At 39.0% G+C, this 26,939-nt stretch overlaps 1 protein-coding gene across 1 annotated transcript in view; it reads right to left on the bottom strand.

Annotated features, from left to right (window-relative positions):
- TBC1D12 (TBC1 domain family member 12) overlaps positions 1 to 26,939 on the bottom strand; it is a 116,721-nt gene that overhangs the window by 57,813 nt on the left and 31,969 nt on the right. Inside the window, exon 2 of the mRNA XM_053585230.1 lies at positions 11,759 to 11,882. Within this exon, the coding sequence (XP_053441205.1) occupies positions 11,759 to 11,882 (124 nt within the window). The remainder of the gene's footprint in view (positions 1 to 11,758; positions 11,883 to 26,939) is intronic.

Raw genomic sequence — 26,939 nt, 5'->3', positions numbered from 1 at the left:
CAACTCTTGGGCTTAGGCAATTCTCTTACCTTAGCTTCCTGAGTAGCTGGGACTCCAGGCACCTGCTACAACGCCCGGCTATCCTTCTGGCTTGTAAAGTCTCAGTTGAGAAATTTGTCTGATGAGTTTTTTCCTTTGTTAAGTTACCTGATGTTTTCACCTTATGATTTGTAGGAGTTCCTCTTTCATGTTAACTTTGGCCAGTCTGATGATGATAAATCATGGTTTTTGCCTCTTGGAGATGAATCTCCCAGGAGTTCATTGTGTTTCTAGTACTGGATGGCCTAAATTTCTAGTAAGACCTGGGGAATTTTCCTCAGGTATTCTTTCAAATAGGTTTTCTAGCCCTTGTGTATTTTCCTCTTCACCCTCAGGAATGCCTATATTCTTATGTTGGGTATCTTTTTATAAGCCCATATTTCTTGTAGGCTTTGTTCATTCCTCTTAGTTCTATGTTATTTCTCTGTGACCGACTTGTTTGATTAGAAGGTATTATCTTCTAGCTCTAAAATTCCTTTTTTTTGGAGACAAAGTCTCATTATGTCGCCCTCGATAGAGTGCCATAGTGTCACGGCAACCTCAAACTGCTGGGCTTGGGCTTGGCACCTATAGCTCAGCGGCTAGGGTGCCAGTCACATATACTGGAGCAGGTGGGTTTGAATCCAGCTGGGGCCTGCTAAACAACAATGACAACTACTACCAAAATATAGCTGGGCATTGTGGCCAGCGCCTGTAGTCCCAGCTACTTGGGAGGCTGAGGCAAGAGCATCACTTAAGCCCAACAGTTTGAGGTTGCTGTGAGCTGTGACGCCACAACACTCTACCCAGGGCAACAGTTTGAGACTGTCTCAAAAAAAAAAAAAAAAAAAAAAGTTGAAAAATTGAAAACTCTTGGGCGTAAGCCATTCTCTTGCCTCAGCCTTCCAAGAAGCTAGGACTACAGGCACCTGCCACAATGCCTGGCTATTTTTTTGTTGCAGTTGTCTTGTTGTTTAGCTGGCCCAGGCCAGTTTCGAACCTGCCAGCCTCGATGTATGCGGCTGGTGCCATAACCACTGTGGGTGCTGAGCCATCTGAAATTCTTTCTTTTGCCTGATCTAGCCTGTTCTTAAGGCTTGCCACTGTGTCAATTTGCATTTTGTTGAGTGACTTTTTCAATTGCAGAATCTGGGTTTGATTTTCTTTTTAATTTTTTTGTTTTTTTTTTGAGACAGAGTCTCACTATGTGTCCCTCAGTCGAGTACCATGGCATCACAGCTCATAGCAACCTTAAACTCTTGGGCTTAAGTTATTCTCTTGCCTCAGCCTTCCAAGTTGCTGGGATTACAGGCGCCTGCTACAACACCCAGCTATTTTGTTGTTGTTGCCGCTGTCATTGCTGTTCAGCTGGCCCAGGCCAGGTTTGAACCTGCCAACCTCAGTGCACGTGGCTGGTGCCTTAACCACTGTGCTATGGGCGCTGAGCCTTAATTTAATTTTTTTAGTAAAGTTTTTATTCATTTCTTGCAGTTTGTATTGGGTTTCTTTGTATTGGGTTTCTATTTTCTCCTATATTTCACCAAGCTTCCTTACATTCCATATCCAAAATTTTTATCAGTCATTTCAATATTCTTCTTTTGGTTGGTTTCCACTGGCACACAGTTATGGTCTTCTGGGGGTATTCTTTTACTCTGATTTTTCATGTTTCCAGAGTTCTTCTGCTGATTCCCTGTTTTCTTTTTTTTAAATCTTATTTTTTCTTTTATTTGTTTAATTGACATAATAATGTACATGTATAATACACATTTATGGGGTAAACAGTGATATTTCAATATATATATAGTGATCAGATCAAGGTAATTAGCATATCCATCATCTCGAATATTTATGATTTCCTTGTATTGGGAACATCAATATCTTTCTTTTAGTTATTTGGAACTATATATTATTGTTAACAGTAGTCATCCTATAGTATTACAAAACACTGAAACTTTATTCATCCTGTCTAGCTATAACTTCATATCCTTTAACAAATCTCTCCCTACCCCTCCGTTCCCCCTATCCCTTCTAGCCTCGTAGCTAGCCTTTGTTCTACTTTTTACTTCTATGAAATCAACCTTTTTTATGAGTGAGAACAACTGGTGTTTAACTTCCTGTTCCTGGTTTATTTCACTTAACATCTCTTCCAGTCACATTCATGTTGTTGTCAATGTCAGGATTTATTTCTTGTTAAGTATTCCTCTGTGTGTGTGTGTGTGAGAGAGAGAGAGAGAGAGAGAAACTACATTTTTCTTTATCCATTCATCTATTGTTAGACACCAGGATTGATTTGATATCCTGGTTACTGGGTGCAGATGTCTCCCTGATATACTGATTTCCATTCTTTTGGATAAATGCTCCGTAGTGGGATTGCTGGATCCCCACTGTTTTCTAATTTAGCTTCCATAATACTGCCAGATTTATTTTTCTAATATGTGAATTTTATATCTCAGTACCTTATTTAAAGGTATTTTGTATAAAACTATATTCTATAACCTTGTGCCTAATGATCCTTTACCATCTACCCAATCCCTAATATACTGGCCTATTAACTAAACAGATCGTGGTCATTCAAATTTTGTTCATTCCATTTCCTCTGTCTAGAACGGTTTTCCCCATCCTATCTGCCTGCTGAATTGTTACTAATAAACTTAGAAACACAACTCACATGCCATCTTTGAGCAGAATAAATTGCTCTTTCAACTGTATTCTCAGATGCTGTTTGCAACTCTACTATAGCACTCACCACACAATATTGTAACTATACGTGAATCTCTCCCCTTCTCTTCCTCACTCCTGGCAATTATACTGGAATAACTCAATAGATAACTTTATTTATATACCAGAAAACTAAATAATATGCATTACATTATACAAAGTCAATGTTTTTTGAGTAAAGTATGCATTCGCTGAAATGAAAGCCAGAAAACCTAAAGAATAATCCAGGATCAATCAAGAATTTTGCCCTTCAAGTTCTGCTACAGAAAAGGTATGGCACTTACTAACGTAAGGTCACACACACACTGAATTGGGAGCAGACTGGTATTCTACTACACTCAGCTGCACTGGGCTCTGCAGCTAAAGAGATCCACCAGAAAGACAGTGTACTGGAAGGGAAATATGTGAAAAGATCAGACTGGATTCAAAAGGAGAATGGTCGGAGTTTCTAAATAACTTCTCAAAGTAATAAAATATGAGATCTGAGAAGAAGAAAGAATAAAAGCTTCTTTTCCCACGACTAGGAGAAAGACTATCTAATATCTACTGTGACATATATCCACTAACTGACTCAACTCTGAGTTTCAATGGACTGACCCTTAAAGGGGTTAGTGTTAAACACATTAGTAAGTAAACCCTTCTATTTCTATATGCTGTGAGGAATAGAGAGCCAAAGTAATGTTTCAGAAACAGGAGAAACTTCCTGAATGAACATCTCTACCATCTTAAGATCATGTCTGCCCAAGATAAAGGGACTTTCTCACAACAAGTTGATCCAAGAGCCAGGGAAACCATCATGTTCGGGGCAGAGAAGGTTTAGTGAACCACAATGTATTTATTGATTCTAAATTGTATTCCTTAATTGGTGAATTAGGAGACACGAAACCCATCCCATATTTTGAACTTAATTGAAACCTTGGAGCAAAGCATTTCACTACTCTCTGGACTATAGGAGTAGCTTAGTAATCTTCATTTTGGCAAAGTTATTAGCACACTTTTGTTTAGTCAGAAGTCTACCATAATATACAGGCCTGAGATAAAGACAGAATAAATAAAAGTTTGAAGATAACTTTTGTACTCAAACTCTATTCATGTAATCAAATAACAGGTACTCAAAGTACTTTCAAACTGTAACCCCTTTCCAAGTCTGTTTCAATAAAAACCTTACTTCTGAGAACTTTTTTTTATTCTTTTAGTTTGCTTCAGTTTAAGTTTGAGGGTCATACTTCTTTCCTTTTCCAGAAGCACAGGCCCAGAACTATTGTGAGATCCTCTCTCAGTCTTTAGATCACAAAATTAACTTTTGTGAAATCCATTTATTCACACATAAACTGTGAATAAAGAACACAAATGCAACTGGAAAGATAATTATTCCCTACCTTTCCAAGGTGACAATAGGTACAGTAAATAAAGATGAAAATAAAACACACAAGGGTAAAACAATTTAAAAAACTTTCAACAATAAATTCTGAATGTAGTCTAGCCCCTCCACAATTTAACAACAAGAAGGAAGTACTTATTTTTGGAATAGTCAAATTTTATAGCAAGAGTATATATATTTAAGCATAGTTAAGACCAATGAACTTGTTTTCAAATGTTCTGATACTACACATACCAATAAAGTCAAACCAGAAAATCAAACTCTAACACATGCAAAGTGTTTTATATTTAACTACTACTCAGAAAGCACATGTGTGCTAGACCCTTTCATAATATTATTCTTCATGCAGTAAAAAAAAATTCAAATTCAAAGGCTTACCTGAGAAGAATGACCTATTTATTCTTTTAGACCATTTGAAGCACTCAGATTAAGAAAGCAGTTTGGATCTTTTTTCTTTTTTTTGAGACAGAGTCTCAAGCTATCGCTCTGGGTAGAGTGCCATGGAGTCATCACAGCTCACAACAACCTCCAACTCTTGGGCTTAAGAGATCCTCTTGCCTCAGTTTTTCTATATTTTTAGTAGAGACAGGGTCTCACTCTTGCTCAGGCTGGTCTTCAACTCATGAGCTCAAGCAATCCACCCACTTGGCCTCCCAGAGTGCTAGGATTATAGGTGTGAGCCACCGGGCCTGCCCATCAATATGGCCTGGCCATCAGTTAATATCTTATAAGTTTTTTTTCTTACCTGTCAAAAGTTATGTGAAAGTGATTATTCAACTACTTAACTAAAACCCCACTCACAAAACAGCATATGTGCTGCTATAAAACTTGAACTACACCTAAGACTACAATCTCATTTTCACATTAAAAGATACCTATATAAATTGCAAAAAGAGATCACTTTTGACTGAAAGACTGTCAGGTTGACATAAATAGTTTATACTCAATTTAGTATTCAATTGCATAATTATACATAACATGGGTCATTTGAAATCATTTTCACTTGTAGTTTGGAGTTCGTAAGCCAATTATTTAGCTGCATTACAACTTTACCTATTATTTGAGAAAAAACTAAAACCCAATTGAACTACAATATAACTGAAATACTATTTATAATTAACAAACGCAATTTTTAACATGGTTTGCCAACTGGTTTAAAAGGCCACAAGCAAGAATTTCACATCTGCAAGATAACACATTGATCGTCTTCAAAAAATAATGCTATAAATATATTTGCCATTGGAAATTGATCAAGTTAAAGGTCAAACTTCAGTTTGACTTTGCTATTATCCTAAATTTTTAAAAATGTTTCTTTACTGTAAACACGGAAGGCACTAAAATCAATCAGAACTTTCATAAAGGGGCTGGGGGCAGTGGCTCACGCCTGTCATCCAAGCACTCTGGGAGGCAAGGCAGGTGGATTGACTGAGCTTGAGACTAACATAAACAAGAGTGAGACCTCATCTCTGCTAAAAATAGAAAAACTGGCTGGGCATTGTGGGAGGTGCCTATAGGCCCAGCTACTTGGGAAGCTAAGGCAAGAATATTGCTTCAGCCCAAGAATTTGAAATTTCTGTGAGCTATGAAGGCATAGCACTCTACCAAGGGTGACAAAGTGAGACTGTCTCAGAAAAAAAAAAAAAAAAAATCTTTCATAAAGGTTACCATAGAAATAAATTTTAAAAAATATTTTACTAAAAATAGCTTTCACTTGCCAACAACTTCATATATATCTGAAAAGCTACAGGTACAAATCATGTAAAGGTAAATTACATAATATGGCACAATTTTGTTCTTGAAATACGTTCCAGAAAAAAAATACGATAATACCATGTATGTATAATATATACATGTAAAAATAATTATGTTTTCCATCTAAAAATGAATTTTATATTTTTACCATTTTTTTTATTGTTGGGGATTCATTGAGAGTACAAAGATCCAGGTCACACTAATTGCACAAAAAATGAATTCTAAAAGACAAAAAAATGTGAAGGGAATGTAAAATGAGATATATGATACCATTATGTTTTATATTTCATAAAGAATATAATCATGTACCATTTATGTTATTAATAATTCACAGCAAAGAAAGTTTATAAATTAAATCTTTTTTTGTTTATATATTTTATTTTATTTTATTTTTTTTATTGTTGGGGATTCATTGTGGGTACAATAAGCCAGGTTACACTGATTGCAATTGTTAGGTAAAGTCCCTCTTGCAATCATGTCTTGCCCCAATAAAGTGTGACACACACTAATTAATCTTCCTATTTACTTGTGTTAATCTTACAGATGTCTTTTGCTTAAATAAAAATAATTCTGGCCAAATGACCTAAGCATACTTATATTTAAGAATATAGCAATTCACTGGAGGTTGCTGTGAGCCATGACACCATAGTACTCTACCGAGGGTGACAAAGTAACACTCTGTCTCTAAAAAAAAAAAAACAAGAATACAGCAATTCAGCTGGGCCCAGAGGCTCACGCCTATAATCCTAGCACTCTGGGAGGCCAAGATAGGTGGATTGCCTGAGCTCTGTTGTTCCAGACCGGCCTGAGCAAGACAGAGACCCCATCTCTACTAAAAAGGAAAAACTAAGGCAAGAATATCGCTTAAGCACAAGAGTCTGAAGTTACTGTGAACTATGATGTCACGGCAGTCTACCAAGGGCAACAAAGTGAGACTCTATCTCAAAAAAGGAAAAAAAAAAAAAAGAATATAGCAACTCAGCCAGACGTAGTGGGATGCACCTGTAGTCCCAACCACTCAGAAAGCCTGAACCCAGGAGTTCAAGCCTAGGCAACGCAGAAAAATCTCTAAAAAATAAATGATTAACTAATTAAAAATAATAAAATAATAACTTCTTTCTGAATGCTTACTTTAAAAATTATTATTCAGGCTCAGTGCCTGTAGCTCAAGCAGCTAGGGTGCCAGCCACATACACTGGAGCTGGCAGGTTTGAATCCCGGGCCTACTAAACAACAATGACAACTACAACCAAAAAGTAGCCGGGCATTAATGGTGGGCGCCTGTAGTCCCAGCTACTTGGGAGGCTGAGGCAAGAGAATCACTTAAGCCCAAGAGTTTGAGGTTGCTGTGAGCTGTACCGCTGAGGCACTCTACCAAGGGTAATAGCTTGAAACTGTGTCTCAAAAATATATATATATATATTATTATTCATTGAATAATAATCTCCCAAAAAAATCTTAACAGTTTTACCACTCAAAAAGTAAATGAGGCAATTTTAGGAAGCTCCAAGAAATTTTATTTATTTATATTTATTTTTATTTATTTATTTGTTTTTTGAGAGAGAGTCTTACCATGTCGCCCTTGGTGGAGTGCTGTGGCATCATAGCACAAAGCAACCTCAAACTCCTGGGCTTAAGCAATTCTCTTGCCTCAGCCTCCCAAGTAGCTAGGACTACAGGCGCCCGCCACAATGCCTGGCTATTTTTGTTGTTGTTGTTGTTGCAGTTGTCATTGTTGTTTAGCTGGCCCAGCCTGGGCTCGAACCTGCCAGATTCGGTGCATGCAGCTGGTGCCATAACCACAGTGCTATGGGTACCAAGCCAGAAATTTATTTTGATCTTAATATTTTTAACACTACTTCATTTCTTCAAACTATTTTACACCTTAATTACTAAGTAGCTCTTCATTTCCTACAACATTAATAGCTTAAGAACCCTATCCTAAAAAGATGGGGGTATGCATCCTAACATTCTTCATGGCTTTACTGATATCTTCGTTTTTGATTTCTGATTCCAAACATTGATTTGAAAGGAGTAGGTGAAGAATCTCAAATACAATTTTTTTCAAGACAGAGTCTTACTCTGTCACCCTGGGTAGAGTGCTGTGGCATTATTATAGCTCACAGCAACCTCAAACTCTTGGACTCCAGTGATCTTCCTGCCTCGGCTTCCCAAGTAACTGAGACTACAGACACCACCACAATGCCTTGCTAGTTTTTCTATTTTTAGTAGAGATAGGGTCTCTCTTTTGCTCAGGCTGGTCTCAAATTCCTGAGCTCAAGCAATCTACCTGCCTCAATCTCCCAAAGTGCAATGATTACATTGCCACCATGCTTGGTTCACAAATACAATTTTATATTCATAATGTTTTACAAAGTTCAAAAATCAAGACTGTGGAAAAATGTTTTCAAGTTGAAACAGAGACATAAGGTTATAAATTTACTATTACTATAAAAGGAAAATCATGACCACTTTGAAAATGACAACTGCTGGGAATAAGACAGCAAAGTTAGGGCGGCGCCTGTGGCTCAGTGAGTAGGGCGCTGGCCCCATATACCGAGGGTGGTGGGTTCAAACCCAGCCCCGGCCAAACTGCAACAAAAAAATAGCCGGGCGTTGTGGCGGGCGCCTGTAGTCCCAGCTGCTCGGGAGGCGAATCGCTTAAGCCCAGGAGTTAGAGGTTGCTGTGAGCTGTGTGAGGCCACAGCACTCTACCCGAGGGCGGTACAGTGAGACTCTGTCTCTACAAAAAAAAAAATAATAATAAAAAAAAAAAGACAGCAAAGTTAGACAAATGGGGAATAAAAGACACACAGATGGGGAATAGAAAGTGAGAGGCAGAAACATGTTCCATCACGTGCCAAAAGTGAAAGGTACTGTAAGGTGGAAAAGGTAAAAGGAATAATGACTTGAGTATCCATAACACCTCCCAGAAAACAAACAGAACCACAAAAATGGCACCAAAATGTACATTAGTACCTACACGTTGCTGGAAAGCTCAAAAATTGAAATAAGTGACTAGGGGAAATCATCATTTGTAAAAGGACAGAGAAAGGGTTGTAGAGGACACAAATTACATTGCAATCCCACTCCTTCTTTTCATATAAAAAAGAGCTATTCCTTTCCTGGCCAGTCATCAAATTTTCAGACTATATAAAATATTAAAAAAGAGAGTATGACACCATAGCTGTCCAAAATGAAAATAGCAGATTAAAGGCATACATCATATTGGTAAAAATAATTATCCAACCAGTAAGGTAGAGACTTAAGATAAGAAAATATCACAGAACATTAGTTCATATGAAGATATAAAAAGATATGCACGTGTACATTTTAGGTAAACTATCATAAAAGGTCAGTAATACCTGTACAGACCTTCAGTAGCAAGACTACCGTTTTACCTCTAGAGGGCGAACTTGGTCTTCTGGAAATACTCCAGATAAGAGACGCTATTACAAAAAGCAAAGGAGCTAAAATTTAAGATGTCACAATGGCAGAGGTTCCCAACATTTTTTGGAACAATGCCCTTAAGGCTCAGTACTGGTAGTTCAGTGATTAGGGCGCTGGCTACATGCACTGGTGGGTTCGAACTGGCCAGGGCCTGCTAAAACAACAATGACAACAATAACAACAACAACAAAAAAATAGCTGGGCATTGTGGCAGGCGCCACAGGTAGTACCAGCTACCTGAGAGGCTGAAGAAAGAGAATGGCTTAAGCCCAGGAGTTTGAGGTAGCTATGAGCTGTGATTTCACTGCACTCTACTGAGGGCTATATAGTGAGACTCTGTCTCAAAAAAGAAAAATTCCCTTAAAATCTCAGTAATTTTTTCATGGCAACCTCTAAACCAAAAGAAATACCAAATGGTTCTGTTTAATAAGTAGCTAAGTGCGAACAATTTAATAAAAATTTACATCCTAACAGTAACTACTTAATGTTGGAACTATGTGCTATTTCAAATTAACAGTCCCCATGCACCACATTGGAAAAAAAGCAAAGGGGCTCAGTGCCCTTAGCTCAGTGGTTAGGGTGCCGGCCACATACACCAGGGCTGGTGGGTTCAAACCTGCCAGGGCCTGCTAAACAACAATGACAACAATACAAAAAAATAGCTGGCATTGTGGCAGGCTACTATAGTCCCAGCTACTTGGGAGGCTGAGGCAAGAGAATGGCTTAAGGCCAAGAGTTTGAGTTTGCTGTGAGCTGTGATGCTACCACACTCTACTGAGGAAGACATAGTGAGACAGCACACAGTTTGAAATCATGCATTTTAAATACCAGTAGATAAAACTAGTTACTATTTTAATTACGTATAAATAAAATTAACTTTAATAATGGTTTTGTTGTATCTATCTACTCTTTTTGTCATTTATTTTTTATTTGTATATATTCATAGGGTCCAAGTGTAATTTTGTTACATTAATATGTTGCTTTGTGAATTTAGGGCCCTCAGCACACACATCACTGAAGCAACACACATTTTACCCACCCAGCAACCTTCCATCATCTACCATCACCCCAGTAATGTTTTTAAAGCTCTAAAAATTATTACCTGGAAAACCATTTTTTCTTTTAAGCAATGAAGAAATACTACTAAATCTTTAAAAGAAGATACTTTTTACAATTTGATGATGATAATTGTCCTAACATGGGTTATTTTTATAAATGCTCATTGTGTTAATTCTGGTAAACTATAATTGAGAAGGATAAAAACAGGAAATTTATTATGTATCTCCTTTTGAGCAATAACTTCTCTGAACTTAAATACTGCAGATTAATCCAGTCTCAATGTTTCCCATTCTCACTAATCTAATACTGAGGAGCAGAAATTTAAGAGTCAAATAAGATCAGAAATCTTAAGAATTCAAGAATACAGAGTGGCATAGTAGCTCACACCTGTAATCCTAGCACTTTGAGAGGCCAAGGCAGAAGGATCATTTGAGGCCAGGAGTTTGAGACTAGCATGGGCAACTGAGTGAGACCCCCATCACTATTTTAAAAAATTGTTTTAAAATTAGCTGGCTATGTGTTGGTGCATGCCTATAGTATCAGCCACTTGGAAGGCTAAGGCTGAAAGATTACCTGAGTCCAGGAGTTTGTGGCTATAGTCAGCTATGTGGCATACTGAACTCTAGCCTAGGTGACAGACAGAAACCCTGTCTCTTAAAAATAAAATACACACATACACACACTTCTTACTTATTAATTTGTCTTTGGTTTAGGCAGAATACCAGAAAAGTGACAAAGGACAGAGTTGGGCTGGGTGTGGTGGCTCATGCTTGTAATCCTAACTCTCTGGAAAGCTGAAGCAGGTGGATCACTTGAGCTCAGGAGTTCGAGACCAGCCTGAGCAAGAGTGAGACCTCATCTCTACTAAAAATGAAAAACTGAGGCAAGGGGATCACATGAGCCCAAGAATTTGAGGTTGCTGTGAGCTACAATGCTACAGCACTCTACTGAGGGCGAAAAAGTGAGACTGTCTCAGAAAAAAAAAAAAGGAAAGAGTTGAACCTGATAGTCTACTTAGTTTTTGTCTTTTACTATCCTATCAGTTCACACAACTTCTTATATTCATAAAATCTGCGCAATTGGCAAATGCTACCAAGTTCAACTGGAAATCGAATATGTGGTAAGAGTGATTACCTAAGTTTTTTTTTTAAAGCTATTCAAAGAATAACTGGAAAAGAAAATCAATGTTCTCTTAATTTTTACAACCATTTAAAGATAATAGAAAAGATATGGCCTATTTTTATAAAACAAAAAAGGGTTACTATAAAAATCTATAATCCTCAAAGTTTTTATCTAGAAAATAAGAATAATATAGTTAATTATCAGAAAAGAATGTTTGAAAACCTAGCGCAAACTACAAATGGCTACATTAGTACTTACCTGTTGAATGATTTTGGAAGTTTTCTGAAGATTCTCTCTGGGAGGAACTTTGCCAAATAATTTCCAACCAGGAGCACTATGGACAACTGATTTGAGTTCCTTTGTCCTTTTTGGAAAAAGATTTCTGAAACACAGAAAAGTGACATGACTTTTGTTTTTTCTAACCAGAGAGATATTTAACTGTATTCCCTCCTCCCCTTGAGATAAGATCTCTGTTTCCCAGGCATCATCATAGCTCACAGCAACCTCAAACTCCTGGGCTCAAGTGATCCTCCCGCCTCAGCCTTCTGAGTAGATAGGACTTCAGGCACATGCCACCATGCCTGGTTAATTTTTGTATTTTCTGTAGAGAGTACTATGGTGCTCAGGCTGGTCTCAAACTCCTGACCTCAAGCTATCTTCCCACCTTAGCCTCAAAAAGTGCTAGGATTATAGGCATGAGCTTTAATACCTCACCAAAGTTTAACAGTAAACTTTAAAGTACGCTTATATAGAGAGGTTTTAGAAAAATCATCAGTAGAAATACTAAAGAGACAAACAGAAGAAAAATGATAGCCAAAAATAAAAAATACATATTTTATTTAAGCCTACTACAAAGCATAGTAGAACCAACAATTCATGTATGATGATAAAATTCAAGAATTTGAGAACATAAAAGTTTAAACCATAAAAAATAGCTAAAGGATTAAGTAATACAATACTTGGTTTAATAACAAAATCTATTATAGGCGGTCCTCAGTTTACAAATGAGATAGGTTCTATAGGTTTGTTCTTAAGTTGAATTTGTACAGAGGTTGGAACAAGTATATTTACCTATTACCTGTAATAGCCTCCATTCATAAGTACAAGTCATACATCATCGGATGTTTATAACTCGGTGAATTACTGTAAGAGCCTATTTTCATAAGTATGAGTTACATGTAAGTCAGATGTTTATAACTCAGACTCACTGGTAGGTGCTAAAAAAGGAATCTGCAGGCTTAAAAGAAAAGCTATTTTAAAAATTGGAAAAATATTACTTGCAGTAATAATTTGTCATTTGCAAAATAAAAGTGCATCTACTAATCCCCATTTCTCTAACATGTATATATATAATTTGTTTTTCCTAGAACAGCTATTTATTGACTCTTGAATAGTAAGTGTTCATCTTATACGTAACCAATGAAGAAAGAATCTCTCACTGAAAAGAAAAACCTAAAAAGATATATCCATAGGAATTTTTACCTATCATCCCTATGCCATAACCAACCAAATTAAGTACCTTTTTGTACATGTAAGCAGGGATGATATTCAAAATATGTACTCATTAAAATAGCATGACCAGGGCACAATGGACCAATTAAAAAAGGTATTGATGAAGCCAGGAGCAGTGTCACACCTATAATCCTAGCACTCTGGGAAGCCCAGGCCAGTGGATTACCTGAGCCCACAAGTTGAAAACCAGCCTGAGCTAGAGTGAGACCCCATCTCGCCTGTAGTCCCAGCTACTTTGGAGACTGAGGCAGGAGGATTACTTGAGCCCAAGAGTTTGAGGTTTTTGTGAGCGAAAGATGCCGTGGCACTCTATCAAGGGTGACCAAGTGAGACTCTGTCTCAAAAAAAAAAAGAAAAGGTATTGATGAATTTGAATAAACTTCATCCCTTCAACCCTTTCTATAAGCTATAATATAAATATTAAGGCCGGGTGTGGGGCTCACACAGATAACCCCAGCACTATGGGAGGCCGAGGCAGACAGATTGCCCGAGCTCAGGAGTTCACTACCAGTCTGAGCCAGAGCGAGACCTTGGCTCTGAAAGTAGCTAGGTGTTGTGGTGAGCGCTTGTATTCCTAGCTGCTTGGGAGGCTAAGGCAAGAGAATCTCTCTTTTTTTTTTTTTTTCCTTTTGTGTTTTTTTTGGCCGGGGCTGGGTTTGAACCCGCCACCTCCGGCATATGGGACCAGCACCCTACTCCTTGAGCCACAGGCGCCACCCGGCAAGAGAATCTCTTAAGCCCAAGAGTCCGAGATTACTGTGAGCTATTACACTATGGCACTCTATCCGGGGCAATAAAGTCAGACTCTTATCTCAAAAAAAAAAAAAAGGAAAATCTTAAATTCACACATACAATTAGAAGTAGTTCCAAATCAGTTAAAGTCCAAAATAACTAGGTTTATTTATATTCAAAATACCATATAAATGTATCTTAAAAATACATTATAGTGATAACAGGAAATACATTTTTAATGAATAAGGTTAGGGGAATTCTAGACAAAAATGTGAGCTAATCAGTAACAAAATAAACACTATTTCCTTAGGTGTGCAATGGAAACAAATATTTGACAATAGAGTAATTTCTACTAAGATACCCTGAAGGTTTTATCTCAGAGACCATGCACAGTGACATAAGATTAATAAAAGAGGCCAGGCACAGTGGCTCACGCCTGTAATCCTATCACTCTGGGAGGCTGAGTGAGCAGATTGATTGAGTTCAGGAGTTTGAGATCAGTCTGAGCAAGAGTGAGGCCCTATTTTTAAAAAATGCATTAAAAAACTTAAAATTTTATGTTAATGGGCACACAAAGTACAACAATGTAGTCTGCATCAATAAAAATATGGAGAAGGGAAGATAAATAGTATCTCCACTGAATACATAGTAGCAGAGTGTTTCTACACCAATTAAAACTAATTTGACATTATTTAAACTTGGCTTTTAGAGGTTTAAGGTATTAATTGTAATCCATGAGGTGATGTGAGAAATCACTAAAAGTACATACAAAAGTAAAGAATAAAGGAATCAAAATAGTATACTACAAAATTTCAACTACAAAAAAAGATAATAGAGAAATTGAGGAACAAAAAAAATACCTAATATACAGAAAACAAATAGCTAAATGGCAGAAGTAAATCCTCACACCTCGGCAATTAATTTAAATGTAAATGCATTAAAGTTTCCAATAAAAAGAATTCATACAGCAATAACAAAAATAAATAAATGGGACTTTTTTTGAGACACAGTCTCACTATGTTGCCCTCAGTAGAGTGCTGTGGCATCACAGCTCACAGCAATCTCAAACTCTAGGGCTCAAGCAATTCTCTTGCCTCAGCCTCCCGAGTAGCTGGAACTACAGACGCCTACCACATGTCTGGCTGTTTTTTTGTTATAGTTGTTGATGTTTGGCAGGCCTGGGCCAGGTTTAAACCTGCTAGCCCCAGTGTATGTGGCTGGTGCCCCAGCCGCTGAGCTACAGGCACCGAGCCCTTTTTTTCTTTTTTTTTTTTTTTTTATGACAGAGTCTCATTTTGTTGCCCTTGGTAGAGTGCCATGGTGTCATAGCTTGCAGCAACCTCAAACTCTTGGGTTTAAGCCATTCTCTTGCCTCAGCCTCCCAAAGGAGCTGGAACTACAGGTGTCTGCCACAATGCCCAGCTATTTTTTTCTTGCAGTTGTCGTTGTTTAGCTGACCCAGGCTAGGTTCGAACCTACCAGCCTTGGTGTATGTGGTTGGCGCTGTATGCTACGGGTGCTGAGCCATGCCTGGCTATTTTTAGAGATGAGGTCTCACTCTGGCTCAGGCTGTTAACAAACCTATGAGCTCAGGCAATCCACCGGCCTTGGCCTCCCAGAGTGCTAGGATTACAGTCATGAACCACTGTGCATGACCCAGATAAATGGGACTTGATTAAATTAAAATGCTTTTGTATAGCAAGGAAACAAACAACAGAGCCAACAGACAACCTACAAAATGGGAAAAAATATTCACAGTCTATACATCTGACAAAGGGCTAATATGCAGAATCTATAAAGAATGCAAACAAACCAGTCAGAAAAACAGAAACAACTCCATTATAAAGTTGGAAAAAAGATAAGAAGAGAAGCTTCCCCCCACGCACACCAAAAAATAGACAAATGGCCAAGAAACATGAAAAAATTCTCAGCATCACTAATCATCAGGGAAATACAAGTTAAAACTACTTTATCCCAATCAAAATGCCTGTTATTAAAATGTCCAAAAAAAAAAAATAGATGTTGGTGTGAGTGCAGAGAGAATGGAACTTATATACTGTTGATGGAGATGTGTCAAAGAACTAAAAGTAGACCTCCCATTTAATCCACCAATCCCACTACAGAATTCTGGGTATCTACAGAAAAGGAAAATAAGTAATTTTATCAAAAAGATATCTGCACTCATATCCTTGTTGAAGCACAATTCACAATCACAAAGATGTATAATAACCTAAGTGTCCATCAATTCATAAGAAGACTAACAAAATATAATATATATGATATATACCATGGAATGTTATTCATCTGTGTAAAAGAAATGAATTAATATCTTTTGAAGCAACTTAGATGGAAATGGAGACCAGTATTCTAAGTGAAGTATCTCAAGATTGGAAAAACAAATACCATGGGTGGCGCCTGTGGCTCAGTGGGTAGGGTGCTGGCCCCATATACTGAGGGTGGTGGGTTCAAGCCCAGCCCCGGCCAAACTGCAACAAAAAAATAGCCAGGTGTTGTGGCAGACGCCTGTAGTCTCAGCTATTCGGGAGGCTGAGGCAAGAGAATTGCCTAAGCCCAGGAGTTGGAGGTTGCTGTGAGCTGTGTGACGCCACGGCACTCTATCGAGGGCGATAAACTAAGACTCTGACTCTACAAAAAAAAAAAAAAAAAGGGAAAAACAAATACCATATGCACTCTCTAATAATTTGGAACTAATTAATGGGCACACATAGGGACAGACACAAGTCATTGGAAATCAAGAAAAGGGAAGAGAAGAAAGGTAAAAACCTACCTAACAGGTACAATTAGCACTATTCAGGTGATGGTCATACTAACAGCCCTGACTTAAGCATTACAAAAGCTATCCATGTAACAAAAACATTGGTACCCCCTTCATATTTTGAAATTAAAAACAAAGAAAAATAAAAAAAGATAGTTCAGCAGACTGGATTAAAAACATGATCCATTTATATGTTATCTACAAAAGACTCATTTTAGATACAAAAAAATTGCAAGCAAAAAGATAGAAAATTATATTAAAAGCAAATAGTAACTAAAAAAGAACTGAGTTGGCTATGTTGCTGACAGATAAAATAGACTTTCAGTCAAAAATAGGTTACATAAGATAAAAGAGAATATTGTGTACTGGACTAAAATATTCTATCCAGCAAAAGAATATAATAATTATAAACTATTTTACACACCTAACAGACACCCAAAATGTATGAAGCAAAAATAGAATTAAAGGAAGACATAGTCCTACAACAGTATCAGATACATCGATACTCTACTTTCAATAATGGATAGAGGCTCGGCACCCGTAGCACAGTGGTTGTAGCATCAGCCACATGCACCAAGCCTGGCAGGTTCAAGCCCAGCCCGGGCCAGCTAAACAATGACAACTGCAACAAAAAAAATGGCTGGGTGTTGTAGTGGGCGCCTGTGGTCCCAGCTACTTGGGAGGCAAGGGCAAGAGAATCACTTAAGCCCAAGAGTTTGAGGTTGCTGTGAGCTGTGATGCCACAGCACTGTACTGAGGGCAACATAGTGAGACTCTGTCTCAAAAAAAAAAAATAATAATAATAATGGTATATAGAATAACCAAATTGATCAAGAAAGTGAAAGTGTAAGACTTGAACACCACTGAAAATAAATTACCCCTAACAGATACATACGGAGCACATGACACAACCACAGTAAAATACAGCTTGCTCAAGTGCCCATGGAACATTCTCCACCACAGACCCTACATTAATGCATAACCAAGTCTTAATAAATTTGACAAGACAAAAACCTACAAAGGAATGAAAACCACAGTGGAATGAAATAAGAAATGAATAACAAAACGAATGAGTTAAAAAAGAAATCACAAGGTAAACCAGAAAATGAATTGAACCAGAAACACAACATACCAAAACATATGGGATTCAGTGAAAGCAGTGCTAAAAGGGAAATTTATAGATGTAAACACCTAGTTTTATAAAAAAAAAATCCTCATACCAATAACCTAACTGCACACATTAAGGCACAAGAAAAAGGCCAGGTTTCATGGCTGATGCCTATAAACCTAGAACTTTCAGAGACCCAAGGTAGAAGAATCACTTGAAGTCAAGAGTTCAGGACCAGCCTCAGCACAACAGCAAGACCTTGTCTCCACAAAAAAATACAATAATTAGCGAGGTGTGGTGGTGCATGCATGTACTCTCAGCTATTTGAGAGGCCAAGGCAGGAGGATTGCTTGAACCCAGGATTTTGAGGCAACGGTGAGCTCTGATGAACTCTAGGCCAGGTAAGAGGGTAAGACCCTATTGCAAAAAAAAAAAGAAAAAGAAACTAGAAAAAGAACAAACTAAGCTCATAGCTCCAGGAAAGAAGGAATAAACAATAGAGTAGATATAAATAAAATAAAGAATAGAAAAACAATAAAGAATATCAGGTAGCATTACAGCTCACAGCAACTTCCAACTCCTGGGCTCAAGCAAATCTCTTGCCTCCACCTCCCAAGTAGCTGGGACTGCAGGTGTCCGCCACAACACCCGGCTATTTTTTGGTTGGAGCCGTCATTGTTGTTTGGCGGCCTGGGGTGGATTTGAACTGGCCAGCTTAAGGTGTCACTTTTGCTCTGGCTGGTTTCGAACCTGACTTCAAGCAATCCTTCTGCCACTGCCTCCCAAAGTGCTAGGATTAAAGGCATGAGCTACTGCACCCAGCACATCGGGGGTCGGAGCAACATGGCAGCCAAGTAACAGCTTCCCTGCAACTGGGCAAAGTGAGTCTGGGGAGATAAGATTCCAGGCATCTCTGGATGGTGAGATCTGCCTACAATCATCTCTTAGAGGATACAGGGAGTCAGCAAGGGACTTCTGGACCCCAAGAGGAGGACAAAAACAGTGGAAAACCGGCAAGTGGTTGTGTGTGTTCGATTGACCTAATCCCGCCGGTAGCTGTAAGTACAAGCAGCAGTGAGACTGCAAGTCGGAAAGGCCTTACCTGTGAACTGATTCGGTGTTTTTGGACTTGACACTCAGTTGAACTGCCTTGGGGAGAGCTTGAGCAGGAGTGTGGAGAACTTTGGGCATTGTCTAGGGCCCCAGACTGGGCCGCTGAACCAAACGGAGCTAATAGTGTTGGGCTATGGGGCGCAGGGAGCCACTGTGAGAGAACTGCCCCAGCAAGCTCCGCCCTCAGAGTCCCAGAGCAAGGATCGGGCGGGAGCTAATAACCTAGTGACTGAGCAGCCTACAGGCAGGGACTGAGCTGCCTTACAGCCTTAACCCTCAGGGGCAGATTTTTGGTACACTGGAGCCTCGGGCTGTTGCCCTAGGTATAGTGCCAAGGCATTACAGCTCATAGCAACCTCAAACTCCTAGGCTTGGTGCCACCTGGACATCAGTAAGAGCTACGACGCGACCCCTGACGCGCGACCCACGCCCGCTGGGCCTGTGCATGCCCTGACCAGGAATTGCAGGAGCCATGCAACCCTGCATCATCCCTCCTGTACCCTCCCTGCCTCCACACTGGCCTGCTCGTCTGGGCAGGAACTCTGGTAGCCGCATGCCCTCCAGAGCCCTCCCTGCCTCTGCGCCCTCCCTTCTCCTGGCCAGAGACTGCTGGAGCCTTGGATTCTCTGTGCCAAAGTCACTGGGCACCAGGCACTCCCAGAACCGTGCACACCACCTCCCGCCATGTTGCTGAATCCGAGTGTGTCACATTCCGGAGCTGCTCCCACAACCATAACTCCCTGGCTGGGGCAGCCCCAGAGGAACTACACAAGGTCACTCCCTACAAAGATCCAGCAACAATAAAGTGATCCCACTGGGGTCTAATTTTGGAGAGACACCTCCCCAACTCTGAGGACGGCCAGAGGCAATGGTGAAAAACAATCATGAGGCGAAATCAACAGAAAAACTCTGGCAATATGAATAATCAGAGTAGATTAACTCCCCCAAGGATCAATGGGGCAGACACAGCATAGGATCCCTATTTGAACAAATAGCTGAGATGTTAGAAATCGAATTCAGAATCTGGATAGCAAACAAGACGAATTAGAATTCCAAGCAGTAACCCAAAAGATATCTCAAGAATTCAACAAATTCAAAGACCAAATGACCAAAGATTTTGACACATTGAGACAAGATGTTGCAGCCCTCAAAGATCTGAGAAACACAGTAGAATCACTCAGTAATAGAATGGAGCAAGCAGAAGAAAAGATTTCTGACATTGAAGACAAAGTTTTCAAATGCTCCAAAACTCTCAAAGAGGAGGAGAAATGGAGGGCAAAAACACATCACTCTCTCAGAGACCACTGAGATAATTTGAAGAAAACCAATATTCCTCTTATAGGGATTCCTGAAAGCGATGAAGTGGCTTCATAAGGCAAAGAGTCTCTTCTCCATGAGATTATGAAGGAGAACTTACCAGACATGCCAAGAGACTCTGAAATTCAGAAAGCAATTTCAGAACTCCAGCACGACTCAACCCAAATAAGACATCCCCCAAACACATCATAATCAATTTCACTAAAATTAATATGAAGGAGAAAATTCTGAAAGAAGCCAGACGAAAGAAAACTATCACCTACAAGGGCAAGAATATTAGAATAACTGCAGATCTCTCTGCTGAAACCTTTCACGCTAGAAGAGGATGGTCATCGACTTTTAATCTCCTTAAACAAAATAACTTTCAACCCAGGATCCTGTACCCAGCTAAACTGAGTTTCATTTATGACGGAGAAATTAAATACTTCAATGACATTCACATGTTGAAGAAATTTGCCATAACTAAACCAGCTCTCCAGGATATTCTCAGACCTGTCCTCCATAAAGACCAGCATAAAAGTAAACCGACCCAGAAAATTTTGATCAAATTCTAACTTCCAAAGTCGCAAAAAGATTAAAAATGTCCACCGGTCTCTAGAAAGGCTTATCAATATTATCAGTTAATGTGAATGGTTTAAATTGTCCTCGAAAGAGGCACAGGTTGGCTGACTGGATACAAAAACTCAAGCCAGATATCTGCTGCATACAAGAATTGCATCTTACATTAAAAGACAAAGTTAGACTCAAGGTGAAGGGAGGGTCATCTATACTCCAGGCAAATGGAAAGCAGAAAAAAGCAGGCATTGCAATCCTATTCGCAGACACAATACGCTTTAAACCAACCGAAATAAGGAAGGATAAGGATGGATACTTCATATTATTTAAAGGTAATGCTCAATATGATGAGATTTCGATTATTAATATTTATGCACCCAACCAGAACGCACCTCAATTTATAAGAGAAACTCTAAACAGACATGAGCAACTCGATTTCCTCCACTTCCATAGTAGTTGGAGATTTTAACACCCCTTTAGCAGTGCTGGATAGATCCTCCAAAAAGAAGTTAAGCAAAGAAATTTTAGATTTAAACTTTACCATTCAACATCTGGACTTAACAGACATCTACAGAACATTTCATCCTAACAAAACTGAATACACATTCTTCTCATCAGCCCACGGAACATACTCCAAAATCGACCACATCCTAGGCCAGAAATCTAACCTCAGCAAATTTTAAAAAATAGAAATTATTCCTTGCATCTTCTCAGACCATAATGGAATAAAAGTTGAACTCAATAACAACAGGAACCTGCATACCCATACAAAAACATGGGCGTTAAACAACCTTATGCTGAAGGATAGATGGGTTATAGACGAGATTAAGAAGGAAATCACCGGGCGGCACCTGTAGCTCAGTCGGTAAGGCGCCGGCCCCATATACCGAGGGTGGCGGGTTCAAACCCGGCCCCTGCCAAACTGCAACCAAAAAAAAAAAAAAAAAATAGCCGGGCGTTGTGGTGGGCGCCTGTAGTCCCAGCTACTCGGGAGGCTGAGGCAAGAGAATCGCTTAAGCCCAGGAGTTGGAGGTTGCTGTGAGCTGTGTGAGGCCACGGCACTCTACCGAGGGCCATAAAGTGAGACTCTGTCTCTACAAAAAAAAAAGAAGGAAATCACCAAATTTTTGGAACACAACAACAATCAAGACACGAATTACCAGAACCTCTGGGATACTGCAAAAGAAGTACTAAGAGGGAAATTTATAGCACTGCAAGCCTTCCTCAAGAAAACAGAAAGAGAGCAAGTTAATAACTTAATGGGACATCTCAAGCAATTGGACAAGGAAGAACACTCCAACCCCAAACCCAGCAGAAGAAAAGAAATTACCAAAATCAGAGCAGAATTAAATGAAATTGAAAACAAAAGAATTATACAACAGATCAATAAATCCAAAAGTTGGTTTTTTGAAAAGATCAATAAAATAGATAAACCTTTGGCCAACCTAACCAGGAAAAAAAGAGTAAAATCCCTAATTTCATCAATCAGAAATGGTAACGATGAAATAACAACAGACCCCTCAGAAATTCAAAAAATCCTTAACGAATACTACAAGAAACTCTACTCTCAGAAATATGAAAATCTGAAAGAAATTGACCAATACCTGGAAGTACACCACCTACCAAGACTTAGCCAGAATGAAGTGGAAATGTTGAACAGGCCTATATCAAGTTCTGAAATAGCATCAACTATACAAAATCTCCCTAAAAAGAAAAGCCCAGGACCTGACGGCTTTATGTCAGAATTCTACCAAACCTTTAAAGAACTAATACCTATATTACTAAACCTCTTCCAAAATATAGAAAAAGAAGGAATATTACCCAACACATTCTATGAAGCAAACATCACCTTGATCCCCAAACCAAGGGAAAGACCCAAAAGAAAAGAAAATTATAGACCAATATCACTAATGAATATTGATGCTAAAATACTCAATAAGATCCTAACAAACAGAATCCAACAAAACATCAAAAAAATTATACACCACGACCAACTGGGATTTATCCCAGGGTCTCAAGGCTGGTTCAATATATGTAAATCTATAAATGTAATTCAGCACATAAACAAACTAAAAAATAAAGACCATATGATTCTCTCAATTGACACAGAAAAAGCTTTTCATAATATCCAGCATCCTTTCATGATCAGAACACTTAAGAAAATTGGTATAGAAGGGACATTTCTTAAACTAATAGAGGCCATCTACAGCAAACCCACAGCCAATATCGTACTGAATGGAGCTAAATTGAAATCATTTCCACTTAGATCAGGAACCAGGCAAGGTTGCCCATTGTCTCCATTGCAATTAGGGAAGAAAAGGCGATCAAGGGTATCCACATAGGGTCAGAAGAGATCAAACTTTCACTCTTCGCAGATGATATGATCATATATCTGGAAAACACTGGGGATTCTACTACAAAACTTTTAGAAGTGATCAAGGAATATAGCAATGTCTCAGGTTACAGAAACAATACCCATAAATCTGTAGCCTTTATATATACCAACAATAACCAAGCTGAAAAAACAGTCAAGGACTCTATTCCTTTCACAGTAGTGCCAAAGAAGATGAAATATTTGGGAGTATAGCTAACAAAGGACGTGAAAGATCTCTACAAAGAGAACTATGAAACTTTAAGAAAAGAAATAGCTGAAGATGTTAACAAATGGAAAAACATACCATGCTCATAGCTGGGAAGAATCAACATTATTAAAATGTCTATACTACACAAAGCAATATATAATTTTAATGCAATTCCTATTAAAGCTCCATTGTCATATTTTAAAGATCTTGAAAAAATAATACTTCATTTTATATGGAATCAGAAAGAACCTCTAATAGCCAAAATAAAAACATAGAAGGAGGAATCACGCTACCAGACCTGAGACTGCACTATAAATCCATAGTGATCAAAACAGCATGGTACTGGCACAAAAACCGAGAAGCAAATGCCTGGAACAGAATAGAGAACCAAGAGATGAATCCAGCTACTTACCGTTATTTGATCTTTGACAAGCCAATTAAAAACATTCAATGGGGAAAAGATTCCCTATTTAACAAATGGTGCTGGGTGAACTGGCTGGCAACCTGTAGAAGATTGAAACTGGACCCACACCTTTCACCATTAACTAAGATAGACTCTCACTGGATAAAAGATTTAAACTTAAGACATGAAACTATAAAAATACTTGAAGAAAGTGCAGGGAAAACTCTTGAAGGAATAGGCTTGGGTGAATATTTTATGAGGAAGACTCCCCAGGCAATTGAAGCAGTATCAAAAATATACTACTGGGACCTGATCAAACTGAAAAGCTTCTGCACAGCCAAGAACATAGTTAAGTAAAGCCAGCAGACAACCCTCAGAATGGGAGAAAATATTTGCAGGTTATGCCTCCAATAAAGGTATAATAAACAGAATCCACAGAGAACTCAAACATATTAGCAAAAAAAGAACACGTGACCCCATCTCAGGGTGGGCAAGGAACTTGAAGAGAAACTTCTCTAAAGAAGACAGACACACAATTTACAAACACATGAAAAAAAGCGCATCATCCTTAATCATCAGAGAAATGCAAATCAAAACTACTTTGAGATATCACCTAACCCCAGTAAGAGTAGCCCACATAACAAAATCCCAAAACCAGAGATGTTGGCGTGGATGTGGAGAAAAGGGCACACTTCTACACTGCTGGTGGGAATGTACACTAATACGTTCCTTCTGGAAGGATGTTTGGAGAATACTTAGAGACCTAAAAATAGACCTGCCATTCGATCCTATAATTCCTTTACTTGGTTTATACCCAGAAGACCAAAAATCACAATATACTAAAGATATCTGTACCAGAATGTTTATTGCAGCCCAATTCATAATTGCTAAGTCATGGAAGAAGCCCAAGTGCCCATCGACCCACGAATGGTCTAGCAAATTTTGGTACATGTATACCATGGAATATTAGGCAGCCTTAAAGAAAGAAGGAGACTTTACCTCTTTCATGTTTATGTGGATGGAGCTGGAACATATTCTTCTTAGCAAAGTATCTCAGGAATGGAAGAAAAAGTATCCAATGTACTCAGCCCTACTATGAAGCTAAATTATAGCTTTCACGTGAAGGTTACAATCCAACTATAGCACAAGACTATGAGGAAAGGGCCAAGGAAGGGAAAGGGAGGGGGAGGTTAGGGTGGAAGAAGGGTAATGGGTGGGGCCACACCTATTTAGAATGGTGCATCTTAGAATGGATACAGGCGAAACTTCCTAAAGGCAGAATACAAATGTCTACATACAATAACTAAGAAAATGCCATGAAGGCTACGTTGAACAGTTTGATGAGAGTATTTCAGATTGTATATGAAACCACATTGTACTCCTTGATTGCACTAATGTACACAGCTATGATTTAACAATAAAAAAAAAAACCAAAAACTCGAGGCGGAGCAAGATGGCGGCCGAGTAACAGCTTCCTTGCATCTGGGCACCATGAGTCTGGAGAGATAGGACTCCAGGCATCTCTGGCTGGTGGGATCTGCCTATCATCACCCCTATGAGGATACAGGGAGTCAGCGAGAGACTTCTGGACCCCAAGAAGAGGACTAAAACAGTGGAAAAATGGCAAGTGGTTGCCTGTGTTCAATCCGTCTAAACCCACCCGCAACTGTAAGTACAGTAGCAGCGAGACTGCAAACCAGAAAGGCTTTACCTGTGAACTGTTTTGGTGTCTTTGGACTTGGCACTCAGTTGAACTGCCTTGGGGAGAGCCTGAGTGGGAGTGCGGAGAACTTTGGCCGTTGTCTAGGGCCCCAGTCTGAGACGCTGAGTCAGACGGAGCTAATAGTGTTTGGCTGTGGGTCACAGGGAGCCAATGTGAGTGATCTGCCCCGGCAAGCTCCACCCTCAGGGTCGCAGAGCTAGAATCGGTTGGGAGCTGGTAACCCAGCGACCAAGTAGCCTAAGGGTGGGGTCTGAGCCGCCTTGCAACCCTAACCCTCAGGGGCAGAGTGAGACCGGTTTTGGCACACTGGGTAAGTGGATAGCCACTTCAGCAGTGATTCCAGCAAGAAGCACTTTACTGGGAAAGCTTCTGCTCAGCAAGTTTACAAGTTCAAAGTGCCTTTTAAGTGGGCTGAAGAGACATTTAGGGTGTCTACCTGCTGGGGTTTGAGAAATCAGCACCCTCCAGTCGTATCAGAACTGTGATTAACATCTCATACCCCAGAAGACCACGTGTTGCCCAGACAATATTCAATAACATATACAAACTGCTTTGTTTTTGGTTGTGTTTTTTTTCTCTTTTTTTTTTTTTGTTTGGTTGTTTTTTTTTGGTTTATTTTGACGTTGTTGATGTTCTTTTGTTTTTTAATTTCAATCTTTTCCATACAGATCCTTTTTCTTCCTCAATTTTTCTAGTTTAATTATAATTTCCCATTCCTGCCTTTTTTAATAACTAGAACTTCATTTTTGCTAGTGTTTCTACCGCTATTATTTGCTTTTTCACCCAATTTTATCCCCGTAAAGTATTCTGTTTGCTCGTTTTGGTTTGATTTATAGCATTTTTGTCTTTCCTCTCTACTTGGTGCAGCTGGGGTACTGTGTCTGATCAGGTTAGCAAAGAGCTGCTGACCTCAAGGGAACCACCCAACTGGGCACCCCCAGAAGGTGGGGTTTTTTTAAGGTTGTGTCAAAGTACCCTACTGTACACCTGTATTGCTCTGTCTCCCTCTTACTGTGCCTCTCTTCTTTTTGTCAATATTCCTTATACCCACCCCCTCTCCTTTCTCTATTTTTCTTTTTTTCCTTATCACTCGGTCCTCCTTTCTTTCATCCCTTTTTTGCTTTTCAACCTTCTCACCCTTCTGGTCCTGTACCCCTTAGTCCACAGGCACAAGAACTTAAAGAGCAAGAGGAAGTGAAAGGAAAATTAGGGCAAGGAAACAGATAAAAGAAATCACTCATGAGGAAGAATCAGCAGAAAACTCCAGGCAACATGAAGAACCAGTCCAGAACAACCCCATCAAGGGACCATGAGGTAGCTACTGCAGATGATTCTACCTGCAAAGAAATGTTAGGAATGACAGAAAGGGAATTTAGAATACACATTTTGTAAACAATGAAAGAAATGATGGAAACAATGAAGGAAATTGCTAATAAAGTGGAAAATAACCAAAAGGAAATCCAAAAACAGAATCAAATAAGAGATGAACAATATGAAGAATATAAAATGGATATAGCAGAGCTGAAGGAACTGAAACAGTCAATTAGGGAACTTAAAGATGCAATGGAAAGTATCAGCAACAAGTTAGACCATGCAAAAGAAAGAATTTCAGAGGTAG

The sequence above is a fragment of the Nycticebus coucang genome, chromosome 3 (genome assembly GCF_027406575.1).
Source record: "Nycticebus coucang isolate mNycCou1 chromosome 3, mNycCou1.pri, whole genome shotgun sequence".
NCBI lineage: Eukaryota > Metazoa > Chordata > Mammalia > Primates > Lorisidae > Nycticebus > Nycticebus coucang.
This window is presented reverse-complemented; position numbering and strand designations above follow the sequence as displayed.